At 46.9% G+C, this 22447-nt stretch overlaps 8 protein-coding genes across 8 annotated transcripts; 4 read left to right on the top strand and 4 right to left on the bottom strand.

Moving 5' to 3' along the window:
• Positions 1-1065: 1065 nt before the first annotated feature.
• M431DRAFT_540374 (hypothetical protein) lies at positions 1066-1993 on the top strand (the record flags this gene model as incomplete). Its single annotated transcript, XM_024921069.1, has 1 exon — positions 1066-1993. The coding sequence occupies one exon, from the start codon at positions 1069-1071 to the stop codon at positions 1954-1956; it is 888 nt and encodes a 295-aa protein (XP_024771120.1). The 3' UTR covers positions 1957-1993.
• Positions 1994-2082: 89 nt separating this feature from the next.
• M431DRAFT_540370 (glycoside hydrolase family 89 protein) lies at positions 2083-4654 on the bottom strand (the record flags this gene model as incomplete). Its single annotated transcript, XM_024921068.1, has 4 exons — positions 4253-4654; positions 3974-4175; positions 2719-3912; positions 2083-2691 (listed from the first exon to the last, which is right to left on the bottom strand). Exons 1-4 carry the CDS (start codon positions 4516-4518, stop codon positions 2083-2085), a joined length of 2271 nt encoding a protein of 756 aa, XP_024771119.1. The 5' UTR covers positions 4519-4654.
• A 797-nt stretch (positions 4655-5451) lies between these two features.
• M431DRAFT_19442 (hypothetical protein) lies at positions 5452-8338 on the top strand. Its single transcript, XM_024913240.1, has 3 exons — positions 5452-5866; positions 5961-6254; positions 6310-8338. The coding sequence occupies exons 1-3, from the start codon at positions 5645-5647 to the stop codon at positions 8098-8100; spliced, it is 2307 nt and encodes a 768-aa protein (XP_024771118.1). The 5' UTR covers positions 5452-5644; the 3' UTR covers positions 8101-8338.
• Positions 8339-8711: 373 nt separating this feature from the next.
• M431DRAFT_150473 (hypothetical protein) lies at positions 8712-11941 on the bottom strand. The gene is made up of 7 exons (XM_024912817.1): positions 11420-11941; positions 10662-11339; positions 10326-10607; positions 9983-10246; positions 9749-9926; positions 9402-9691; positions 8712-9334 (listed from the first exon to the last, which is right to left on the bottom strand). The coding sequence occupies exons 1-7, from the start codon at positions 11744-11746 to the stop codon at positions 8993-8995; spliced, it is 2361 nt and encodes a 786-aa protein (XP_024771117.1). The 5' UTR covers positions 11747-11941; the 3' UTR covers positions 8712-8992.
• A 3484-nt stretch (positions 11942-15425) lies between these two features.
• On the top strand, positions 15426-16957 carry M431DRAFT_498687 (hypothetical protein; the record flags this gene model as incomplete). Its single annotated transcript, XM_024917721.1, has 4 exons — positions 15426-15665; positions 15720-15945; positions 16007-16278; positions 16343-16957. The coding sequence occupies 4 exons, from the start codon at positions 15426-15428 to the stop codon at positions 16955-16957; spliced, it is 1353 nt and encodes a 450-aa protein (XP_024771116.1).
• Positions 16958-17043: 86 nt separating this feature from the next.
• M431DRAFT_123145 (hypothetical protein) lies at positions 17044-18899 on the bottom strand (the record flags this gene model as incomplete). The annotated part of the gene is made up of 3 exons (XM_024912177.1): positions 18347-18899; positions 17822-18216; positions 17044-17764 (listed from the first exon to the last, which is right to left on the bottom strand). The coding sequence occupies exons 1-3, from the start codon at positions 18752-18754 to the stop codon at positions 17044-17046; spliced, it is 1524 nt and encodes a 507-aa protein (XP_024771115.1). The 5' UTR covers positions 18755-18899.
• A 1110-nt stretch (positions 18900-20009) lies between these two features.
• Positions 20010-20969, bottom strand: M431DRAFT_8640 (hypothetical protein; the record flags this gene model as incomplete). Its single annotated transcript, XM_024923675.1, has 2 exons — positions 20010-20876; positions 20937-20969. 2 exons carry the CDS (start codon positions 20967-20969, stop codon positions 20010-20012), a joined length of 900 nt encoding a protein of 299 aa, XP_024771114.1.
• Positions 20970-21505: 536 nt separating this feature from the next.
• M431DRAFT_8639 (hypothetical protein) lies at positions 21506-22232 on the top strand (the record flags this gene model as incomplete). The annotated part of the gene is made up of 2 exons (XM_024923671.1): positions 21506-21516; positions 21605-22232. 2 exons carry the CDS (start codon positions 21506-21508, stop codon positions 22230-22232), a joined length of 639 nt encoding a protein of 212 aa, XP_024771113.1.
• Between the last annotated feature and the right edge of the window lie 215 nt (positions 22233-22447).

Here is a 22447-nt window from a genome sequence, read left to right as displayed (position 1 = left end):
GAATGTGGAGTGCGCCAAAACGAGACTTGAGATGGGTCCACTAGAAGCTTCCGATCTCGCATACAAAGAGCCTCACAACTTAAGGTTCTCTCTCATTCTGTCTGCCAATGTCTGCTATAGTGAATAGTTTATCTAATTACGTATAGCGTTCAAAGTAGCCCACGTCACTACCAATCGTAGTTATTAGGAAAAGGCAACGTTACATAAAACTGGGACAGAACAAGTAGGCTTTCCCCCCATAGCACCCTTTGGGGGTCAATTATAGTGAGCCATTAGCAGAAGAGAAGAGAGCTTCCAGCAAAAAGAGCGCCAAGGTTTCCAGTGCCAGAGAGTATCCACGCTAAAAGGGCTTTGTTCGTAACAAATGAACACAGACCGTTAACAGGATACCAGTTTCATATTTAAGCTTACTTAGGATCTCGTTACCGTCCAAATCCAACAAGGGTGGATTGTCGTAATGCTGTCTGCTCTCAGGAAAAAATGCATCTTTCGTGACGCGGAAAAAGAACATTAAGTCTGTCTTCTCGCTGAGGCTAGGTTGAGTTCAGATGCAGTGTTTCGGATACGGTCTTTAGGCGAGAGCACTCTTTCGATCTTAAACTCAACGAACGACGGCACCATTTCACCCCCCCCCAATCTCTCCATGGAAAACGAACCTTTAGAGGTCGCTCATTTGTTCAATTTGAGGGCAGTTCGATTAACGTTATGGGAAATCTCTCTTGTGCTGCAGGCACTCTGAAGTGATGAGCAGCGATTATCTAATCACAAGAAACCGAGGGTTCACTGGGCTTTCCAGCTTTAACCTCGATGGCCTCATTTGGAGATTAGTAAACACATCGCAGGATACCCGAGGGAAAACAGAAAGCTGTGAGGTATGGGCCCGCTTACCTCTCAGATGCCGAGTGATATTCCCATATAAGTGAGTGCATGGCATGACGTGAGTTGCATCGCTTTTGTACAGTTTTCTCTGCATCAAATTTGTCTTTTGATGCATCCTCTATTCTTGCAATCTCGCTGTAGTTCGCATTCTTCTTTTCCTTCCTGCAAACAATAACCACAAGAATAGCAATGTCTCCATTACGAGCAGACGTTTTCACAACCCCGTCTATCCCTTTCGTTATTCCAGGCGGGAAACCGGGTCAACAATCGCATTGGTCTCCTACAACTGCCACGTTAATCTCGGGAGAGCGTGAGGCGATTCTTGTCGATACCCTGTGGACAGTTCAGCAGGCAAATGATTTGGCCGACTGGATTGAAAGGACAATTCCTGGGAAGCGACTCACAACCGTCTACATTACTCACGGACACGGTGACCACTTTCTTGGCCTTAAAATTCTCCGCAAACGCTTTCCTGGCTTTCAAACGTTGGCCACTCCGCGTGTAATCGCTCGAATGAAGAAAGAGCTTGAACCAAAATATTTCCAACGTGCGTGGGGAAATCTCTTTCCTAATCAGATTGACCACGACAGCGTGTTACCGGAGGAGCTTGGAGATAGTAATACTTTATCGCTCGAAGGCCATGTTCTGCAGGTTCATGAAGCTGGCGACTCGGATACAACTGACACCACTTTCTTACACATTCCTGATCTCAATTTAATTGTCGCCGGCGACATTGTCTACAATGATGTGCATCCATTCTTGGGAGAAGCAGCTACACCTGAAAGACGCCGCAGTTGGCTTGCGTGTCTCGAAAAGATTGCAAAATTGAATCCACATACAGTGATTGCAGGGCATAAGAGAGATGGAGCTGTTGATGGGAGCAATAACGTGCAGGCCACAATCGAGTATATCGAGACATTTGAGAAGATGCTTTTGCAGACCAAAGATGCAATTGAGCTATTCCAAAGGATGTCCGAGAAGTACCCGACTCACATCAATCCACAGGCACTGACAGTATCATGTCGGAATGCATGGTTAGCAAAGAAGAAAGCTGAGAAGGCTGTAACTAAACTTTAGTGACTAAAGAGATATGTACGCACTGTCAGGAATGAACCATATTATGAATAATTGGTACTAAGCATGTTGCTACACCAATTCTTTATAAAAGTCTCTAATTGTAAAGCGAAGTGTATATACATTTATTTACGCAAATATCTCGCTCCACTGTTTTGCCATTTTCCGGATAATGTCCTCTACATCCAGGTCTTCGTCTGACGCGTCCGGTTGGCTTCCGGTGCTGTTAGCCCATGATAGCTCCCAAGGTAATAAGACGTCCTGGAATTCAGTCTGGTTGTAATTCGCTGGTTCTGTGGCAACTAAATAATCGATGAACATTTGCCACCTCTTTAAGTGATATGTCTTCATAAGCCCAGACCATCCCTTCGACGCATAATCGATGAGTTGACCTGAAGGGCCCCAGACAGTGATTTGATTGCGAGCTTTATACTCGAAAAAGTCAGCATATGCTGGACTTGGGGCGGATGCACGAGCTTCTGAGAGCCAAGTCGAAAGACGGAAATTTTTATTCGACGAGAGAACAAGATCGAGGGAAAGGAGTAGACGGGTAAGCTGCTCTCCCTGTGTCCTTAATTGTGTGGCTCGGCTTTCAGCAGTCTGATTAGGCATGTTATAGATCTGCAGAATCTTCTCATATATGGGTATGAATGCGTTGGCCAAAACCTGACGTGTCCAATCGACAATGTCGTATTGGTATGCCGAATTGTTGAAGAGTGATGTATCCTGTAAGCCAGCCTGGTAGAGCTACTTCCACGCGTTTACCATAGTAGCCGGTTCATATGTCAGTTTGGTACCCAGGATTCCGATAATATTAGCCATGTCAGTCGTCCTGGGAATGAGCTCAATGATTGACTTCGGTACAGATGGCATCAAAGTGAGATTGGTGTTATCATAAACAGTAGTGCGGACCGTCTCCCATGCAGCGTAAATACTTGCAGGTCGTTTGCTGCTCGAATATCGTGCAGCAGCCCAGCTCTTGAAATAGGCCTTCGTGTCAATAGAATCGCTACTCCAGGCTTGGGAAAGCAGAAGGTCATAGACGATTTCATTACCCTGCTGGCCCTCCATCGACAGGCCAAACCCAACGAGCGATTTCGACTCTTGTAGTGCCAGGATAGGGCTTTTGGTGACATTCTGAATCTGGCCATACATATTTATGGTGGCACCGTAAATTTGCAGTTCGCACCAGATCCAAGGCTTGCCGTAGTACGATTGAGCACGCTGCCATTGGGGTATCGATTCTGACCAAATGTCCAAAATCAGCATGTCGCTGTCGGTAGTGACGCCGCCAAGGTATCCTTCAATGCGGTCGTTCGTCCAGAAAGTGGTGTTTTGCGCGAATAGCCACGCCTGAAACACCCAGATGGCGTTGGGGTCCGCCGCTTTGAGTGCCTTCCAAGTGTTTGAACTCGCATTTCTCAGGTAATCTAGGTCTTCCGAAGGAGGTGTCATTTCGTTGAACTGGTCAAGAGTATAAAAGTTCGTGATGTTTCCGTATGCCTGCTGCTGCTTCGTGATGAAGCTCAGTTGCATTTGCGCAAATAGAGGATCAACGGGATCAAGTAGTATGTCTTCAGTGTACTCCTCAGGAAAGTTCACCCACTGGATGCTATGGAGGACCTGAGCATCAGGTAGTACACTAGACACCGCCCGAGGGACGAAGCCGGGAAATGCAGGCAAAATGGGCGTTATTGCCAGCTCTACCATGCGTTTTACTATCTTTTTCTGAAGAGCAAACTGGTTGTCGACCCATTCAAAGGGTAGATTGGAAGACCACGATCCTTGTAAGTTGCCAAAGTGGTTCCAGGCGAGAAATGCAGGACCGGTGAAGAAATCTAAAATATCATCATCCGTGAAGCCGACTTCTCGGAAGACTTCAATGAAGAATTTCTCAATTCCAATCCATGCTGGAGCTATGTTGATGCCACGAAGAGCCATCCAGTCCAATTGCAATTCCTAATCTTCCTAAGTCTAAAATGGGGCGGTGTATGAAGTGGTGACTAAATTAAAATGTTACCTTTTTCTGCTGAAATTTGGAAGATTGAAGTCTGTTTCCATTCTCATACGCACCTGTGTTCAGCTCATAGCGATAAGGAACAATACTTTGTCCATTCAATGGTGATGACAATTTCGGCAGACTCGCGGGTGCATCTTGGAGTTGGCTACCGGCATGCCACCAGATATCGACGTGAACAACGTCTGAGAGGTAAGAATTAAGGCTATTGTCATATATTAGACGTCTTTCAATCTCTAAGCATCAATCACAACCACTCATGGTAGATGAATCTAGCCTTACCCGTATACAATAGAACTGAGCGATGTTCCCTGCACATGGATCTTACCATCGACGGTGCTCACAACAGTGTAGTTATCTACTGCCGACGCGGTGTCGTTGGTCAAAGAAAAGATGAAAGAATTTTCATGTTGCGGTATTCGTCGCTTCACAAGGGCTTGTATACCAGCAGTTTGGCCTGTAGTTGAGGCAGTGGGCTTTGAAGCATTGATTGCTCCTACCAATGGGGACAGTAGACCTACGGCCGTAATGACGTTGAATAAATGCATGACTCTATTCAAGCTTTGATCTACCAGTTCATGCCACGCCCAATCAACTCAACAGACTTGAGTTAGCCGATCAATGGATCTTGCATAGGGACCCGTGCTGGGTGAAATAGCTGTAATTTTTCGTGCTCCTAGCTTCACGCCTTGGCAAGTATAAGATGCAGACGCGAAGGGAATGGCTCAAAGCTGCTAAAGCAGCGAAGGAGGAGTGTGGTTGCATTTCTCGAATCCTAAATCAACGTTCCCTTGTCGATCAACAAATGCTCGGTGAATTACGCAGCGAGAATTATCTCGCCATTATCCAATTGATAGCTGAGCCGAGCATCCGATGCTTGCCCGTGAATCAAGAATCCCGGTACCATCCCTGCCGGCAACAACAAGGAGATAACGATTCTGTAACAGCGGTGAGCAGATTGACCAGCCTCTGTAATCTTGGGGTTGGCTTAAGCCATCTTCCTATGGGCGAATTCTGAATTGCAACTCATTCCTTGATGCCAAACCATCCGTTCAGTAGTACAACGTTTTATCGGGAGCAAGGGCCTCTTTAAACGCTTGCATCTAGCTAGCTCAAATGTATTAGTCCTATCAGATAAATTGTCCGCTGTGTTGTCCAACAGGAAAACCTCTTGCGCCTTTTGTAACTGTATCCTGTATGGACTAGCTTTAGGGTTCGCGAATTGAAACTTTCTTAGCATTGAGAACATTGAGGTTTCTAATGCAGAGGGCGAGGACCTTGAGCTTTCCAAGATGCCAAACCCCCACCATGTGCAGAGATCTATTAAAACCCACCTACAAATACTCCGTAAATTGCGGGGTAACTTCTACCTGTGAATGTAACAGCCGCTCCGTTTAGCATAAAGAGCAAATGAAGGTCAACCAACCCATGAAACACAATACGCCATACGGCGGAGGGAGATTACCGGAGAATAAATTTGTCTTGTGTACTTAAATACGACAAAAGAATGACTAGGAGTCGGTATAATTGCACGTATTCATGGGAATTAATTAGGCAGAAGCGGCTTAGCCTAGTGTCTATTCACGCCCTTAAACTCCGCTACTTGAGATATTTTCCAGAGAGACACGCAGTGCCGAACAACTCCCCAGGAACATATCCCGATCAGTTGCAAGCATGGATCCTCCTGACTTTGTACCAACGGATCAACAGATCAGGGCTTTCAAGGACTGGATTCAGTCGAAAGACTGCAAACCCCGTGCTTGGGACGCTCAAAGATGGTTTCGGACCTCTCAACAGATTGAGAATGTGTCCGAAGACTCCCTCAACGAGATTCTTCGCCCGCTTGTTGACGAAGCTATTGAAGATGCCAATAAGGCTGTTGAAGAACGTAATAAGGTGTTTCATCCATTTCTCCATCGTTATGCAAATATTTTCTATGCACAATAGCCAAGATCCGTAGCTAACCATCAGGCCATGTCAATGATGGTAGGCATTATTATATCTCAAAGTTCCTGGGTTTGGACTCCCATTGGGGCACATGCCGCCCGAAAAAGAGCGTTTCCCCGTTCTAATTGGAGTTCACGACTACGATTGGAAAGCCGCAACACTTCTCATTCGCGAAGTATGTATGCTCAAATTTATAGAAGAGGTGACAAACAAACCTCAGTGGTGGGAAAAAGTATTCAATCCCGATATCGCCAATAAGTGGAAGCAAGAGGCTCTACAAATGAACTGGGAAGAATACCGCACGTACGCGGACTTCACACCTGCTATGGCAGATGCGGTAAGTCTGTATCTGATTCCGATGGAAGGTCGTCCAATTGATTGGTAAATGCTAGTGCATTGATGAGCTACGGAACAAAGCGGACTTGTTCAAGAAGACAGGGCTCATTCCCATTTTCGACTACTCGTCCTGTGTCATAAAATCGGACACCCTTGTCCCTGAAAGCTTGCGGGATGCCCTCCGCACAGCAGCTGCGGTACTTGAGAACGTCCCAGATGAAGAAAAAGACTGGCATCCGGGCAGTACCCATAAAGTTCTCGATCTTGTCCACCCATCTCTATGGCCATTCATATACGGCCGCACTCCCGTATTGCTCGATAAGCGAATCAATCTTGAGAATGCATTGAACCACTGTGGTGTTGGCACGGTTCTTCCAGCACCAAAGCCAATTGAGATTGCTGGCCCAGGGAGCGACTGGTCAAGCCCCTTAGAGAACCCGGTCCCTTCTCTTTCATATAAGTATCAGTGGCTTCCCTGTGATGTTGTGCTAGATGGTCAGACTGCGAAGATTGACAGCTACATAAACAACTTGCACCCAGTAGAACACGCGAATTTGTACCCCATTATCGAACGCTTCATCGAGAAAGCCCTGCCCGCTTGGGATGTCATCTACCGATGGCCGACAGAATTTGAGATTCAACGCCTCAAAACAAGAGAAGCCCGATCGAAATGTACAACTAGCGAAATTTGCAATCAAAGGTATGCGTGCGAGCCGTGGAACCGGCCGCTTGACGAGGGCGAGCCGCAACGCGATGAAAACGAACCCTACACAGAAGAGTATCGTTCTTCTGAACGATTCAAGCGTGACATGGCGTGGCTAGTCGAGACTCACAAGTTGGATTTACCGGAACCAGATTCTACAAGGGATGATTACTTTCGACTGAAACCATCGGATGTCAAATCGAGCGGCTTCTTCAATGGCGCATCTCGTGTCCAAGTGATCGTCAAGCTTGCCAATGTCCACCTTACACCTGAGGATCCAGATTTCAAATTTGAGGCATCTCAAGAGCTTGCCGACTGGTATACCTCTACTGCCAATGCTAGCGGGAATGATCCGGACTTGGATGGATCTTCCTATAAGCCGAGTTCTTCGGAGGATTCTCCATCTGACTCTGATGCTTCATCCAGCAATGGTCGACCTTTGTCTCTGGACCTTCCTGACTATCGTAGCATATACGTGGACAATGATCCTACCGAATTCGAAGGCGGGTCGTGGCATACTGAGGGCATGTTGAATGAGCGTATATGCGCAACTGCGCTTTTTTACTACGACTCGGAAAACATTACTGATTGCCATTTGGATTTCCGCACACCGGCTGATCGCGAAGAATTGGTTGTCAACCTCAATTACGATCAAAGCCAACATTTTCCGATCGAAAGAACATTCGCCATCCCAAACACTAACCGTGATACGTTGCAGTATGTTGGCGGTGTTTTGACTACAAACAGTCCCTCCACCGGAGACGCCGATACTCGTGCCGTTTTCTTTCCAAATCTCCTTCAACACCGTGTATCGCCGTTCCGTCTTGGGGACCCAACGCGGCCAGGCCATCGCAAAATACTTGCTCTTTTCTTGGTTGATCCAGCCATTCCGGTTCTTTCCACAGCCAATGTGCCACCTCAACAGCGTCACTGGTGGGCTAAGGAAACCCGCGTTGAGGAGGCTCTAGCCGCTCGACTGCCCAACGAGCTGACGCAACTCATTCTTGATGATGCAACTGGCTTGCCTTTTGACTTGGAGGAAGCGAAGAGCATTCGCCTTGATCTAATGGACGAGAGATCAATGAAACAGGACAGTACGGAAGAGCAGCTCCATATAGCGAATTGGAACTTCTGCGAGCATTGAGAGTAGTGAAATGGCCTTTGATGGATCATTCTGGCTGTGCTCTGTATTATTAGTGATTACAAACAGAATGTGAAAGCTGGTGAGCTTTTAGCCATCAGTGACATTTCCTTTTCCCCGAATTCTTCGGTTACGACGTTGGCGCTCCAGAACGTCTTGGTAAAATGGCGACACTCATTTGGCATGTACACGGAACACCAAAGATGCCAATTTTTTACTTGAAAAAAATAATAATCGCGCTCGCATTCTCTTTCCCACTCTGAGGTACGGAGTACTTCAGGCCAACTATTGAATGGTAGCCGCTATGGCGTGATGCGCGCCATGGAGGGATCTTTGTCGTCTGGTGGAGTTCGTATAAGTTGAACGCCCAACCGCCACCCGGGCCGGGTATCGTTTCAGTGACAGCGGAACGAGGGCCGAGGAATCCATCGCGTTAAGATGGATTCAGTATGTAATTCCATGGAGATGCAATAGCATTGGAAATCCATTGAGACTAGTGCAGTTTCTGTTTGCAAGTAGAGCAGCGTTAGAGCTCACTACCTTATACTCACAGGTCCCTACGTCTTTAACCAATGAATGCTATAGCACTAATGCTCCAGGATAATCTTGTAATACACATGACAGAAGAGCAGATTTCAATTAGGGGTATAATTTTCTTTCATTAATTATTCGTAAATTGTTACCGCTACCCGAGCTCTAAATCCTGGGCGGATATCACAGACCATCGCCCGAAATGCGTATCTAGCTAGTGTAGGTGTTTTATCCTTGAGCCACGTCCTTCCAGAAAAGTGGTGGAGAGATAGCTCAAGTCAAAAAGATCAAAGTTTTCAACCTTTGGAGCATCGATAGCAAATCCATTATGGATGAGGTTAATAGTGTCCACGATTGTTGTACTCTACTCGGCCACAGGGCAGAAATCATAGTAGCCGTCGACATGGTTACCCCACCATGAAGGGAAGGGAACCGCAGGGCCACCAGCCCCAAAGACTGCAAAAGAAAGGATGAAAAGCACTGTGAGACTGGCACCATCAAAGGCACCAGTGACCAAGTACGAATAATCCCTGAAAATGCGAGGGCGGTAGTTTCGGAGATAAAACTGCGTGAAGAATCCAGCAATAAGCTGGCTCCAGATAACGCAGGTTTGAGACTGGTTGTATGGGATGTAGCCAGCGTATTGGATGAACTGGGGGAGATTGATATCGTTTTTGATATCGAAGCCTCGGATCTTGGGAACGAACTATCGAGATTGTGATTAGCGTCTTGTAAGACCAAGATGGGGAATAACATGAAAAGTGTGTACTCACGTAAACGAAGATGCGGTGGAGAGCAACGACTCCAGCACCAATAGCCAATCCGATGGGCACCATCTCGTACTCTGCGCCAGTCTTGTAGAGATACTTTGCCAGGGCCCAGGAAGTAGCGTTGGTGTTGTATGACTGGATAGTTGCGCCACTCCATGAAGCGTTACCGTTGCTATCAATAAGAAGTTCGCGGTTACTGTTGACAATGGAAATCATGACACCATAGTTGACGAAACCACCAAGAATGGTACCGTAGATTTGAGTGAGGAACATGACACGAGGTGGGATTTTAACTAAGAGAAGAAGTCAGTGATTTGTAGCTTAAATTTGCCTAGAGACATGTGACATACGGTATTCGCCCATTTTCAGGTCATTGCACAAGTTGACACAGTTGGAGATAACGTTGTGAGACCAAGCAGCAAAGTACATGTTGCCGACGGGGCGACCAGGAAGCATCAAACCAGCCAACATCTTGGACAAGTTGTTGGTGGCAATACCGTTACCATAGCGAGAGTATAGAATGGTACTCTGTTATCAAGGTTAGACACCACATAATTTAAAAGCGCCAGGATGGAGATATTTACCAAGGGTGCGATAAAGATGCCGACAATGAGGGCGACAACGTAGGCCCAAGCAGGAAGAGTGATGTTCTCCTTGATAACGACGACGAGACCGAGAACAAAGCTGAAAACGAGGACAGCAATGTACCACCACCACGGTGCCTCTTTGTAGTGCTCAGCCATGTGTGCGTGATGTCGGTCATCATATCGACCTTCCCTCGAACTTTTGTATGCCTTCTTAACATCTCCGCCCCAAAACAGGAAGCAATGGGCAACCAAGGCACCAATCTATACAAGGGTTAGTCCAAGTCGTAGAAGAGATGCAGGATGATGATACAATGAAGTATCATAGAAGAGGGATACGTACAGCAGCGTTGGCCATGAACATGGCATAAGCGAAGCTGCCAGTCAGCTTAGGAATACCATACTTCTGCAAAGCACTCTCATCGAGCACACCGCCAACAAACACCTCTGAAACAGGGTACTTGGTACCGTTTTCGGATCGAAGCTGCGTCGACATAAATGGCTGGGATTTGGCGCTCCATGAATTAGTATAATAGATGGCGAGCACCACCGCGTAGCAAACAATGAATCCAGCAGCAGCATGGGCCTGCAGTGTAAGCGGCAGAGAGGTGTTGAAAGAAGTAATCTAGCCAATGTCAGCTCAGGTTTATAGTTGCTCTCGGAAATATGGTTGCCTTACGTATTGCCAATCGAACGAGAAGCTAAAGAGTCCCAATCCTTCGTTGTTGGTAGCACCACCGAACAGGTTGGTGAGGATGGCAGCCTTTGATCCTGTAGCGTGCATGGCGGCCAAGCAGGGGATAGAGATGGAATTCAGGAACGGGAAAATGTACGCAGGGAAGAACTCGTAAATGAACATGCCCACAAAGCTGTACCAGAAGAATCGGAGAGGCTTGGAGCCCTTCAGGCTTTGCCAGTGAAGTCCTTGGAGGGTTTTGACCGTAGGAAGAGTACTCCAGTAGACTGCTTCGACGTGCCATACGGCAATCGGACGCAACACACCGCAGATACCATAGCCAAAGAGTCCAATGGAGATGGTGCTCAAGACGACGGTGGAGGCGCTCAAAGGCAGGTTGTAGAAGAGATCCTGGGCAGTGAAGACGGTGATACTGGCAGCAGCGTTGGAAGCAGAGGTGGCTGTAATGGAACACACAGCGTGCTCCTTAAGATTCCACGGCCCAGGGTTGATGAAGGTAGCGATGGTGATCCACAAAGGAGGCTTTCCCTGACCACCCTTGGCTGTCCATCGAGCCCTCAGTTTGTCACCACGAGGGAGGAATGCAGCCCAAGCATTACCAACGAAGTAGGCGATGAGGACGATGAAGGTTCCCGAGATTGTTGCCGCGGTTGGTTTGAACTTGATTTTTTTCCAAGGTCAGCTGGTGTTTGACTTTCCATTTGACTTTCCATTAGAATTTGAAATTGGACAGAACGAACCTGGTAGATTTGACTCATGACAGCTTGAAAGGCCGACAGACATGTAGCCAGGAACATGCTTCGAAACGTCAAGGCGGGCTCGCCATCATCTCGCAGCGGAATCAGATGAGCTGATGCGTCGGCACCAGTAACAATGATAACATCATCACTGGCATTGTCCTTCTCATCGTAGTCGTCGCTGTCCAAAGGAGGAGCAATGGTGATCTCAGGGTCCAAGGCCTTCTTCTCAGAGTACACCTCGCCAGCAGCGATCTTCTCATCACTGATTTCGTGGGTAGGGGTCCTGCCCTCCACAACAACGGAGTCGTCTGCTATCGAGGCCGTCATGATGGGCAAAGAGCTTGGAATAGCAATCACCTGAGGAACTCAAGACAAAACGCCGCGCCAAACCAGGCTCGAGGCCGTTGGCAACACCCGCCTCTATATCACTTTCCATTCTCGCCATGCCAACCACGATATGTGATATCAAGGTATCATGGAGCAATGGTTCCATGTTTTCGGATTGCTATGGGGTCCAGGCCGGTGGTGTAATGCGGGTGAGAATTTGTGCCATCAACAGGCTAAGTGCTCTAGAATGCTACCCAAGCAACACTACCCATGTTTGGGCAGGTACTTTTGAAGACAAACACCAAAATGGCACGGACTTTCCGCTTCTGGCTAGCAATCGTGTTAGACGCTTGAAAGGTCCCGGGGGCTAGTTTGGTAGATAAGGTTATGTAAGTCTGTTGGACCCCGGTCTAGGACACTTAGATAACGCAATGTGACGGCAGACCTCAGAGTGATCGAGTCTCCGTGTAAATTGCGCGCCCGGGGAATTCAAGACATCCAACGGACATATTCGCGCATCATCTGATGGCCAGTGTGCCGTTGGGCAGAGAGGGGAGAGGGGAGCAGAACCAATCCAGTAGTGTATCCCGGGACCTTTTCGTTGCACCATCAGGTGAGCCGCTAAAGCGGCGTTTGCGGAACGAATATTGCCTTCATGTAAGGGCCCTTTGAGAGTCTCACAATTTATCTCACATGTCAGGCTGACTCGTTTAGATGGGTACAGATATGCCTTGACATCGGAAGTTGATTATTTGAACGTCAACAGTGACATTTCATGGCCTCTGGTTGGATGATAATTCTCTGACCGCTCCCAGCTGGTAAAGCATATGCGCTAGACCGGGCATCCCGATCTTTGTTTCTCTTGTCGAGCTTTCCAGTGACACTCCAGATCTCGTCTTTGTACATGAGCAGGCTGACTGGTCCAAGCTAACAATGCAGCACATCTAACTTGGGTTACATCTCTCCGCAATTGCCACACTGGTTTGGGGGTCACCCTTGCCACCTTGCCACGGTCAGGAGAATACGGATGTTGCGATGCCAGTGACTAGCACGTTGGGCAAGTTTCTTGTTTCTACTGTATCTGACGGGAGTAGTCGCATCCACTGGTACTAACACTGATCTCTGTTTGTCTATTGGTCTTATCGGGCCGCGGAGGACTTTTGGTATTCAAGCATCCGAGGCCATCAAAAGGTCCCATCCTTCAGCGTACGACCAGGGCAAGGTCAGCCATGTGCTAGATTCCCAGGATGAGAACATTGGTCCCAATTATTGCCGCATGCCTGTAGGATTCGGCAGATTTGCATTCAAATTGGCTTAGGCACGATGCGTGTTGGGTCGAGACGCAGCCTATCAGTTGTTCTGGATTATGGCGCAAAGCAGGAAACCTGGTCGAAATCCTGTGAGGTTGCACCAACATCCGAGGCATCGCTAAGAATGGTGTTACCCATCAATTAAGCTCAGGCTCGGAAGATTACGCTATGTATGTACGGAGTACTTATGAAAATTTCCATCAAGCGGTTACCTATTTATAACTTACGTGATAGGCCGGTCAAAGGGTGAGGAATGCAAGCTAACCATGGTGAACAGCAAAGATGCCCTCTACACTGACCCTCTACACTGACAACTCCACCCAACAATGCATCGTGATTGGACACTGGCATCCAAAGCCCATATCCAACGGTTATTGAGCGATTATATCTGAACTAAGAAGCTTATGCCAAAAATCTGTAAACGTTTGCTCTAGCAATACAATCAGTTTATGGACATTTTGCAGTGGAATCTGCTTTCTCCACCAATTTTCGCCCAGACAACATCTATGGAAGAGATTGAATAGCCGTGGTAAGATTCGCCGCTCACAATTTCTTGGCTTATCATGCCATTCCTTGGCGTGCCACCCCTGGTACTGTCCCAAGTCCTTTGCCTCGAAGCGAGTGAGGCGGAATGATTCACAGCATGCCCTCCCAACTCACGACACGAGGGCAAGAGGGGTAGCTGTTACACCTTTCAGCTATTCCAAACGACTGTGCTACCACGTTTGCCCCTTTGCCACCGGAAAATTGCAATGATCAGTCGGTACCATGCAATTTTCGGGGAAGAGCGTTGGGTGGTGGTACTCCTGTCTCTGTTAGCTGTACGAGTATAGTATTTCGATAGCAGCAGAAGTCTTGTAAATCACGCGCCTTGGGAAATTTCTGAAGTAGTTGGTACTCATCATACCGAGTATGGTTATTTGAATATCAGACATTCGTGGGCGGTCATCGTCGCTGGCAATCGAAAAACACATCAGCTGAACTTCACAGAGCTAAGAATGAATTGCTGGTGGAAGATGAATATCACTGGTGCATTACGAAGTATGGTACAAGCTTCATATAGGTAACCAATACGATTCACCGTATGCTAACGATTCATCTATCTTGCATCTTGATTCCTCTAGGGTGGGAATGCATTTCTCATTTGTTCACCCATCCACTTCCCCGTATGTGACTCTCTGGAGCGGCCGCCTGGACTCTTTTTCGATCACCTCTCCATACCTCATCATTGTAAATTGTGCAAAGGATCGGATTAACCATTAAACCGTCGGCCACTACGAAAAGCTTTTTATCATATTTGATATAGGACACATTTGTCGCCTCTAGTCCAGGGCCAAGAGTTGGCTTCAACGCATCAGATTGGTGGCTTGATTACACTCGTATCTGTGCTTTAGCCAAGAACGATTAGTGAGATTTAGGTCAAAAGCCAAGATATTCTGGCCCCCATGGATACCCGCATGCATATTGGTTAAAGCCCCATTAGGTATGGGTGCTTTAGAAAAATACATCCGCAGTACTCCGGATATCTTGTCTATTGTAATCCTTGCTCTTTGCTCCATTTCAGTAGCTACATGATTCGTATCAAATACCCGATGTAGCAACCGACCCATCTCAGTACAAATATCCACGCTTATCTCTGATCGTCTGCAATGCTTGAAGAATAGCTGCGATCAATACTTCAGATGCTGCTAGAAATTTTGACACGGCAGTTTTGAGTGATAAAATTGAAAAGGATAATTGTGACGAGTGTGTCGTTGTATCTGTAGTTATCGCATTTTTACCTACATGTATCCTGTCCTGGCTGTGGTTAAAACCGTCGGGTACGCAACCCACATGCTCTTCATCTCAATCGCTGATCAGACCGCCCTCTCTCCATTAGCATTTGCTGCGCAGGTATAAAATCGCTCCTTTTCTAAGTCGTATGCTTGGAAAGGGTTTTATCAAGGGCTGCGATAGTTCTGCCATTCTATGTTTGTGATCAACAACATGGTCTTGTTCCAAAGGCGATGAGGCACCAATAAGACAAGAAGCTTGGACAATAGCGGCTAAAATGCACAGCCTTAATCTCGAGTCCTAATTAAGGCATTCTACGTTATATAGTTACTATCGATTGGCTGGACATAAATTGAGATGCAGCGCGGAGCCGATCTACATACATGGCAGAAAGAAAGTCGCCCGGCGCCGCCACACCGGCATCTCCACAATCACAGCTGGCTCTCGGCGTTTTACAGCCGAACTGATGTAAACAATAAGAGCGTAGACTTGCATATAAAATGAAGCAATTTTCAAACATGTTTGTTACGTCGGTATATAATTTTGACATTCGAGATACATCGTTTCTCATCTTTGCGAGCAAGTCGAAAGCTACAATGGGCTCCTATAATGCTGATTCTGGCATATTGACTGCCTTGGCAAGTCAACTACGCCTTTCTGCCACACTGGAAATCAATGAGCTTGTTCATCGGCAAGCAGCTAAAGGGCACAAAGTTGTCCATCTGGGATTTGGAGAAGCCACCTTTCCCATCCAGCAGAGCGTTATTGCGGCTCACAGGCAAGCCAGCGATATCACCAGCTACCTCCCTGTGGCGGGGCTGATGAAATTGAGAGAGGTATGTATATTGGTAATGGAGAAGCTAGTTCTCTCGCGCTAATTCATAACATAGGCTGTTGCTGAGTTTCAATCTCGTCGTCTCAATCATAAAATTCATCCACGCCAGGTGGTAATAGCTCCAGGATCGAAGCCATTGTTGTTTGCGCTCTTCGATATTCTTCAAGGAGATGTGCTTTTGCCGCGACCGTCGTGGGTTAGTTACGAACCACAAATTCTGCATGCGAGTAAACGAGTCTTTTGGGTTGAAACGGATGAAGTCGATCGCCATACCATCACAGGTTCGAAGCTACTTCTCACAGTTGGGTTATGTGAAGTTCATCTAACTAACGAGTTGCAAAGAATCTTCTGTTGAAATGGCTTTTGAAAGAGGTGTCAGTGAAGGTGGAAACCCTCGAATTATGCTCATTAACAGTCCATCCAATCCAACTGGTCAGGCTTTTAGCCAACAGGACATCGACATTATCACAGCCTTTTGTCGGCGCCACAATATCACTCTCATTAGTGATGAGATTTACGCAGATATAAGCTTTTCTGAAAATCATGGCGCTACTCCTTGCTCGGGTTCTCAATTCGACGACGGCCAGAAGATCTTAACCGGCGGACTTTCCAAGGTACACACACATTCCTTCGCATGAAGCAATTGAAATGGAGGTCTTTTGACTAACAAAATTCCAGACTTATTCTGCCGGAGGGTGGAGAGTAGGGTATGCGATCTTCCCCAACAACGGGTTTGGAGAAAAGGTGCAATCGGCAATATTAGCATATGCTTCCGAATGCTGGTCTGCCGCCTCCGCTCCAGCACAAGAAGCCGCAGCTGTTGCATTTGCTACCAGCCCAGAGATGGACTTGTATCGCAGTCAAGTTGTTGCACTACACAAGCGATGCACGTTGGCCTTGTACAACGCCTTACGTGAGTGCGGTCTTGCGGTTGCAGAGCCAAAGGGTGCTTTTTATGTGTATCCGTCTTTCCACCCTTATACACAGCAGCTTGAGGCCCTTGGTATTGTCACCAGTCAACAGTTATCGCACTGGCTTATTGAAGAGTGCGGTGTTGCGGCTCTCCCAGGATCCGTTTTCGGAGAAGACGATAATGGGTTCATCGGCGGCCGATATCGCTTGCGAATGGCCACAAGCTATCTCTACTTTCAAAGCCATGCTGAAAGATATGAGCGTGGATATGAAACCCTTGCTTTAGCCTCCGACACAAGGACCCCTTTGGCGCTACAGTTGCTCGATGAATCCATATTGGCAATACGGAAGGCTGTAGGAAAGCTCCGGGCAGTGGCATAAGTCAGTGGCTAAATAGCTTACATTTCTGATTCGACCACTGAATGATTGGAAACTTTCCTATTAAGATATTTTTATAAAATTCCCTTCTACTTGAATAACTCATTTGTGAGCAATTCTGTTGAGTTTATGGATGGTAATCCCTCCTCCGTTCCTGGCTGGCCTGGTGGAGCATCCAGACCAAGTTCATATGGAAACATATCCCAAAATGTCTGCGTAGGATCCTGACCCATGAACTCTTTAAATATATCGAAATAGTTCAAATCTTCCGCCAAGTTCAAGTTGAAATCTGATGTATCAGCTGTGAAAATTTGATCAGATCCCAGGGCATTCTCTGCTATATCATGATTTGCCGAAAACGCTGGGCTGCGAGAGGAGGCCTTTGTCGTATGGGATGTTATACTGGCAGAGATTATTCTAAGCGTATCATTTGCGAGTAGCTCGAATTGAGAATCCAGCTTGGATACCAAATCTTCCCGTAGTCTTTCGTTCATTATAGCGAGACAGATGGAACAATTTCTAGTCCATGAGTGGAGGTCAATAAGCAGAAATGGCGCCCCAACATGTGACAGAAGTCGTCGCAGCCCTGTTCTGGCTGTTACTAGCATTGTCAATCCCGCGAACAAAACTCCTTGGACTAGCATCCAGGAAAGCGGTACGTTGGTAACTCTCAGTACTTTTAGTACATCGTCGATATAGCTTCCCGCGGATCTAATGCATCGCTCCAGGGACTGGGCAGGAGGACTCGGGCAGAGTGGACTTGGTCTATGTAGAACGAATGTTGTGCCATGATATAGGCGCTCCCAGTAGCTTTCAAAAGATGATATTAGCAGATGAAGTTTTTATTGCAAGCACATTTATTCGTACCTATAGGGATAGGGATGTTGCCCTTCTGCATGAGACATAAGTGGTATGTTGATGCGCCACTCATCGAGCTCTTGTTGCAAATTTGAGATCAATATTTGAGTCTGCTCAGTCGACATGTTTCTGTTGCGATTATTCACACTATATACTTGAGCAACGACCCTGCTTTGGATCTGACGATGTTTGATGTGATGTAGGCTGAGAAGATTCTCGTTCGTGGGCCTTGGTAGCTCAGTAGCAATATGTTCTTCACCGATGGATGGTGGCCGCCCAAGGTTATAGGCCAGGCTAATTTCCACGATATAAATTGTCCAGAACAAGCGATTGCTTTCGTCTTTGGCCGAACATGACTGGTTACCCGTTTTGGGTGTACAATGCAACCCCGTTTCAACGGCCATCTTTGTGCACACATTAGTAACACAGAGCTTACAGTAGAAGTTAATTACACTTTGTGAGTGGATTTACCGCAAGTGTAACATTGGATTGAGATATGGGAGAAAGCCCATTCAGAGAAGGGATCGTACATACCCTCATCGCAAGGCCAGCCAGCTGCCACTGGCTTGAGCCAATAGATCCATAAGAGCTGTAGATTGAAATCAAGACAATTATTTGTATAAATCTGACACTTGGGTGCAATCTTTGAAAGTTTTCATCCATCAATTGCAAAACCCGCATACAAAGTGACGCTGGTGATGGCCGAGGAGTTGACATGGTAGCCATTTTCTCTTGCTCGGGTTGCCCACGCATTTGTTTCAGGGTGTTTTCGGCATTGATGGCTCCAAGGGCCATCACCAAATAAAAAAGCATTATTTCTGTGGCAATTTCAGGTTGTCGACGATATTCTGAGTTATCAAGGTCAGGCCCTTCGTTATATCTTGATACCATTATATCCAGATCATCGGAGGTTAGAATGGGATATACTGGCAGTATCCACATCTTGTACGACTCTGAAAACAGATTCACATCGCTAGAGGAGAGTCGTAACGTAGGGCTGGCGAAGCTTGTATCCGTGTCGCGAACAGAGTTTGCATGCTGCGTGTTGGATGCAGTGCTCAGCGAGCTTTGTGTTGTGATGCACGACCGCGCGAGGGCACTTGTATACGCAGCAAAAAAAGCGCCACTGGAAGGACCAAGGTATCGCATCTCTCCAGTTGCATTTAGAGCTAGCATACCAATATCTGCAGCATGACCGGCTTCAGCTGGAGCATCTTGTATGTCGTCGCGTGTGTCCGAAGGAGTAAGAGGTCCGCTTGGTTGTCGGGTAAGATCTTGCTCAGCGCCAGTCAAGCCATCATGGGCTGGTTGCAGAAGCGTCCCGGTTGGTATGTCTTTACACTGGATGTGGAAATTTCTGCAAACTTCTTCTTCGAGCCATATAGTCCTCTGTCGATAGTATTTGAGTTCACTACGATCAATTAACCTTCTGATTTTGCGCTGGTAAGCTGGAAGTTGGACAAGTATTGCACATACACCAGGCTATCTCCCTTCCTGTGCCTCGTGTAGGGTTCGCAGTTCACCCCGGCTTTATCGCAAGTTCGACATCTCGGGTAACCAGAGCACTATTCCCATGTAAGTTTTCATGTCATGATTATTCTACCGCCTACTCCAGGCTTTCGGGTTTCTTTTCCCTACCCGGATCTTTTTACCGTGGCAGCGAACACACGCTTTAGCGGTCGCCATGTGTGTGGAGATAGAAGGGTTGTTGCAAGTGGAGAGAGCGGCTGGGAATGAGTTTCACATATCCGGTACGTCTGACAAGTGAAAATGCGAAGGAGGATCAGCCGGTAATGGAATCCGATGAAAGGATTGAAGACTCGAGCAACGCCTAGGAGAGATAGATGTCACTGACAGCCAGGTCTAGTGGGGCCCCGGCGTTTTTTCGCCGAACTCTCTCCACATCATCGAGCTTCACACTTGCAAGCCCATGGACAGAGTTAGAACAGCGCAAGGTATGGGAAATAGCACGCTAGAGCTGACTATGGCTGGATGGAGCTCACACTAGGTGAATATCGGGGACCAATGTTAGCGGACTGTCTTCTATTCAGTGCTTAGAAGCCTCGAGTATGATTGGCATGTGGAATAATACACAGTTATACAGTATCTATTTCTCTAGTAAACCACGATAGCATATTTATTGCATATGTCCACTCATTGCATTGTCCATCTTCAAGTACTGTCGCATGCAGCAGTCTTAGTTGAGTTGCGCAGCGATCAAACTTTTGAGCGTCTCATCAGTAATTGGTTCAATACCAAGGAGCGAGTTATCATTGTTGTCGTATGCGCAGCCATATTCCTCGCCTCCAAAGGCAGTGCCAATCAATATGTTCCCAATAGCTTGGAAGCCGCCGTCTCCAGAGGCGACTGCATCGAGGCCTTCCTTGAGAATGTCTGATGCTTTGATGTTGCTAACGGTCCATGTTATCTCGGGCTTGATTTCTTTTGCAATGTCAAAGATTTGCTTTTGCGTCAAGATTGTCGCCGAGACGTAGACGACACGGTTTTTAGTCTCGTCCGGATTCTTGAATACACCCGCAACAGCCGTCCCAATACTCGCCAGGGGGGAAGTACTGATCCTATTCTTGCCTTCGTCCATTAGAGTAACCGAATGCTCTTTAAAGTTGACAACGGTGGGAGTCATCAACACGTACTCCAAAAAGCTTCCAATCGCCACAATGGTGTAAGTCAAAGCACCCGTAGCTGCCTTGTCTTCGAGGTACTGCCGAACGGTTGCCAATGTGGAATAGAAGGGAAAGCCTGAAACCTTGGGGCTAGTCGTGCACACCCCATAGTCTGAAGGAATGAATCGTTGAACACCAGCGGCAATGGCTGCATCAATTAGGAGTCTTTGGGCTTCTAAGCCAGCTTTCCCAACAGTCGATACAATAGCATCCTGATTTTGAAGAGCTGATGTCAAAGAGCCCACAGAAGTAAAATCCACCTCTACTACCGTGATTTTGGAATCGTAAGCTCCAGGCTTTTGAGAACGAGTAAGAACCGTAACATTAAAGTTAGCCTGAAGCAGCGCCTTCAAAACATATGATCCAATGTTGCCCGAAGCCTATGCAAATTAGCTCTCAGATTATGTCTTCGAAATAAAAGTTCATTTCTTTTTACTCACACCAGCAACGGCGACATTTCGAATTACAGCCATGGTGGGTGGTTAATCGGTCGAGACTTGTTTAAAAATGAGTGCTATGGTGTAATGAGACGATGAGCTGTGTGAAAAGTGTCTTGAACATCTGGGAATCATGATCATTTTATATATTCGATCCGATTCAACATGTAAAAATTCCCTCTGTAACTTGGTAATCTCAATCAATTACACACGACGAGTCTTGATGAAGCCATTCCCGCTCATCCGCTAATATGATTTGACTTACAGCCCGACGCCTCCTGCGGCAATTGTCCGCAAGCATCCCCACAAGTCGGCAATAGACCGCAAGCCCGTATGACTAATGCGGCCCTATATATTATTTCGCGTCCGCATGTTTCCGCTGATTGCGTTCGGGACTGTCAATGTGCGCTGAACATCGATCCGCAGGATAGGAATTTCAGGTAATTTATCTCGGGTTTTCCTAAGGAACTCACTATGAGGTCAACGGATAGGGCACAGAAACCCGCCAATGCTAGGAAGGCGTGTTTACGATGTCGCCGGTCTAAGAGGAAATGTGACAGAGCGCTACCAAAATGTCTTCTTTGTACGCGGTGAGTATTACAAACCCGATTTATAATATCCACAAATGCTTCTATCCATCTTGTATACTAATAATTACGTGGCCTTCCTAGTCGACAAGAAGACTGTCAGTATGAGACCATAACCTTGTCATCTTCAGGATCTGTGACATCTCTTACCACGAATCCGACAATCTCTCCGGATGAGACTCTCTGTCCGCAACGGATCAAGGCCGCCATTGTCGGAAAATTCCGAGAAACTGAGCCCAAGGATGTGGCACTTGCGTATTATCGGACTATGCAGCCTTGGTCCCCTATCATTGCAGAGTCAAGGCTAGGCGACCAACTTCCGGCCAATTGGGATAATGCAACACTCGATTTCACTTTACTGTGTTCAACCATCATGCTAGTTTGCACTGCTCCAGAATCTAGCACCTGGATGAATAGCAATGATTCTCTACTGAAGGATCTGTATCTTTCTACCAAAAGCTGGATCGCATTACTCGAGGGCATCGGAGTCAACTCAACGGAAGTTGTTCAGTCCAGACTATTCCTTACAACATTTGAAGTCACACACGGCTTATATCCTGCAGCTTACATATCAATAAGTGGGGTGGTTAGAGCAGCAGAGATTCTTAAGAGAGGTAGAGACTTAGAAACTCGCTCGAGTGAACCCTCTTCAGAGGAGGAACGGGTAGAACTTTGCATGACGTGGGCAGCAATTAAGGTTATGGATAGGTGAGTTAAACGAGATGATACACTATGTACCTTGGCGATCTCTATAGCAGCAGCAAATAAGGTCATTTCTAACAGCATTATTCAGATATATTGCCATTGAAAACGGCAAATATCCTCCAGTCTCGAGGCGCATTCATTCCAACGAACCTGATTTACCTTATTCAGAGCTTCCGTTCGCTGTTTGCCCAGTTTTCAGGTCTACTCCCTTTTCTCCTCAGC

This window comes from Trichoderma harzianum (assembly GCF_003025095.1).
Source record: "Trichoderma harzianum CBS 226.95 unplaced genomic scaffold M431scaffold_12, whole genome shotgun sequence".
NCBI lineage: Eukaryota > Fungi > Ascomycota > Sordariomycetes > Hypocreales > Hypocreaceae > Trichoderma > Trichoderma harzianum.
This window is presented reverse-complemented; position numbering and strand designations above follow the sequence as displayed.

Excerpts from the sequence above, each read along its gene's own strand:
- M431DRAFT_19442 (XM_024913240.1), top strand. The coding sequence starts at position 5,645 with ATGGATCCTCCTGACTTTGTACCAACGGATCAACAGATCAGGGCTTTC. Across the intron at positions 5,867-5,960 it reads CTGTTGAAGAACGTAATAAG|GCATTATTATATCTCAAAGT; the intron begins GTGTTTCATCCA and ends CAATGATGGTAG. Across the intron at positions 6,255-6,309 it reads CACCTGCTATGGCAGATGCG|TGCATTGATGAGCTACGGAA; the intron begins GTAAGTCTGTAT and ends GGTAAATGCTAG.
- M431DRAFT_150473 (XM_024912817.1), bottom strand. The coding sequence starts at position 11,746 with ATGACGGCCTCGATAGCAGACGACTCCGTTGTTGTGGAGGGCAGGACC. Across the intron at positions 10,247-10,325 it reads TGTTCATGGCCAACGCTGCT|ATTGGTGCCTTGGTTGCCCA; the intron begins GTACGTATCCCT and ends ACCCTTGTATAG. Across the intron at positions 9,335-9,401 it reads TCCACCGCATCTTCGTTTAC|TTCGTTCCCAAGATCCGAGG; the intron begins GTGAGTACACAC and ends CAATCTCGATAG.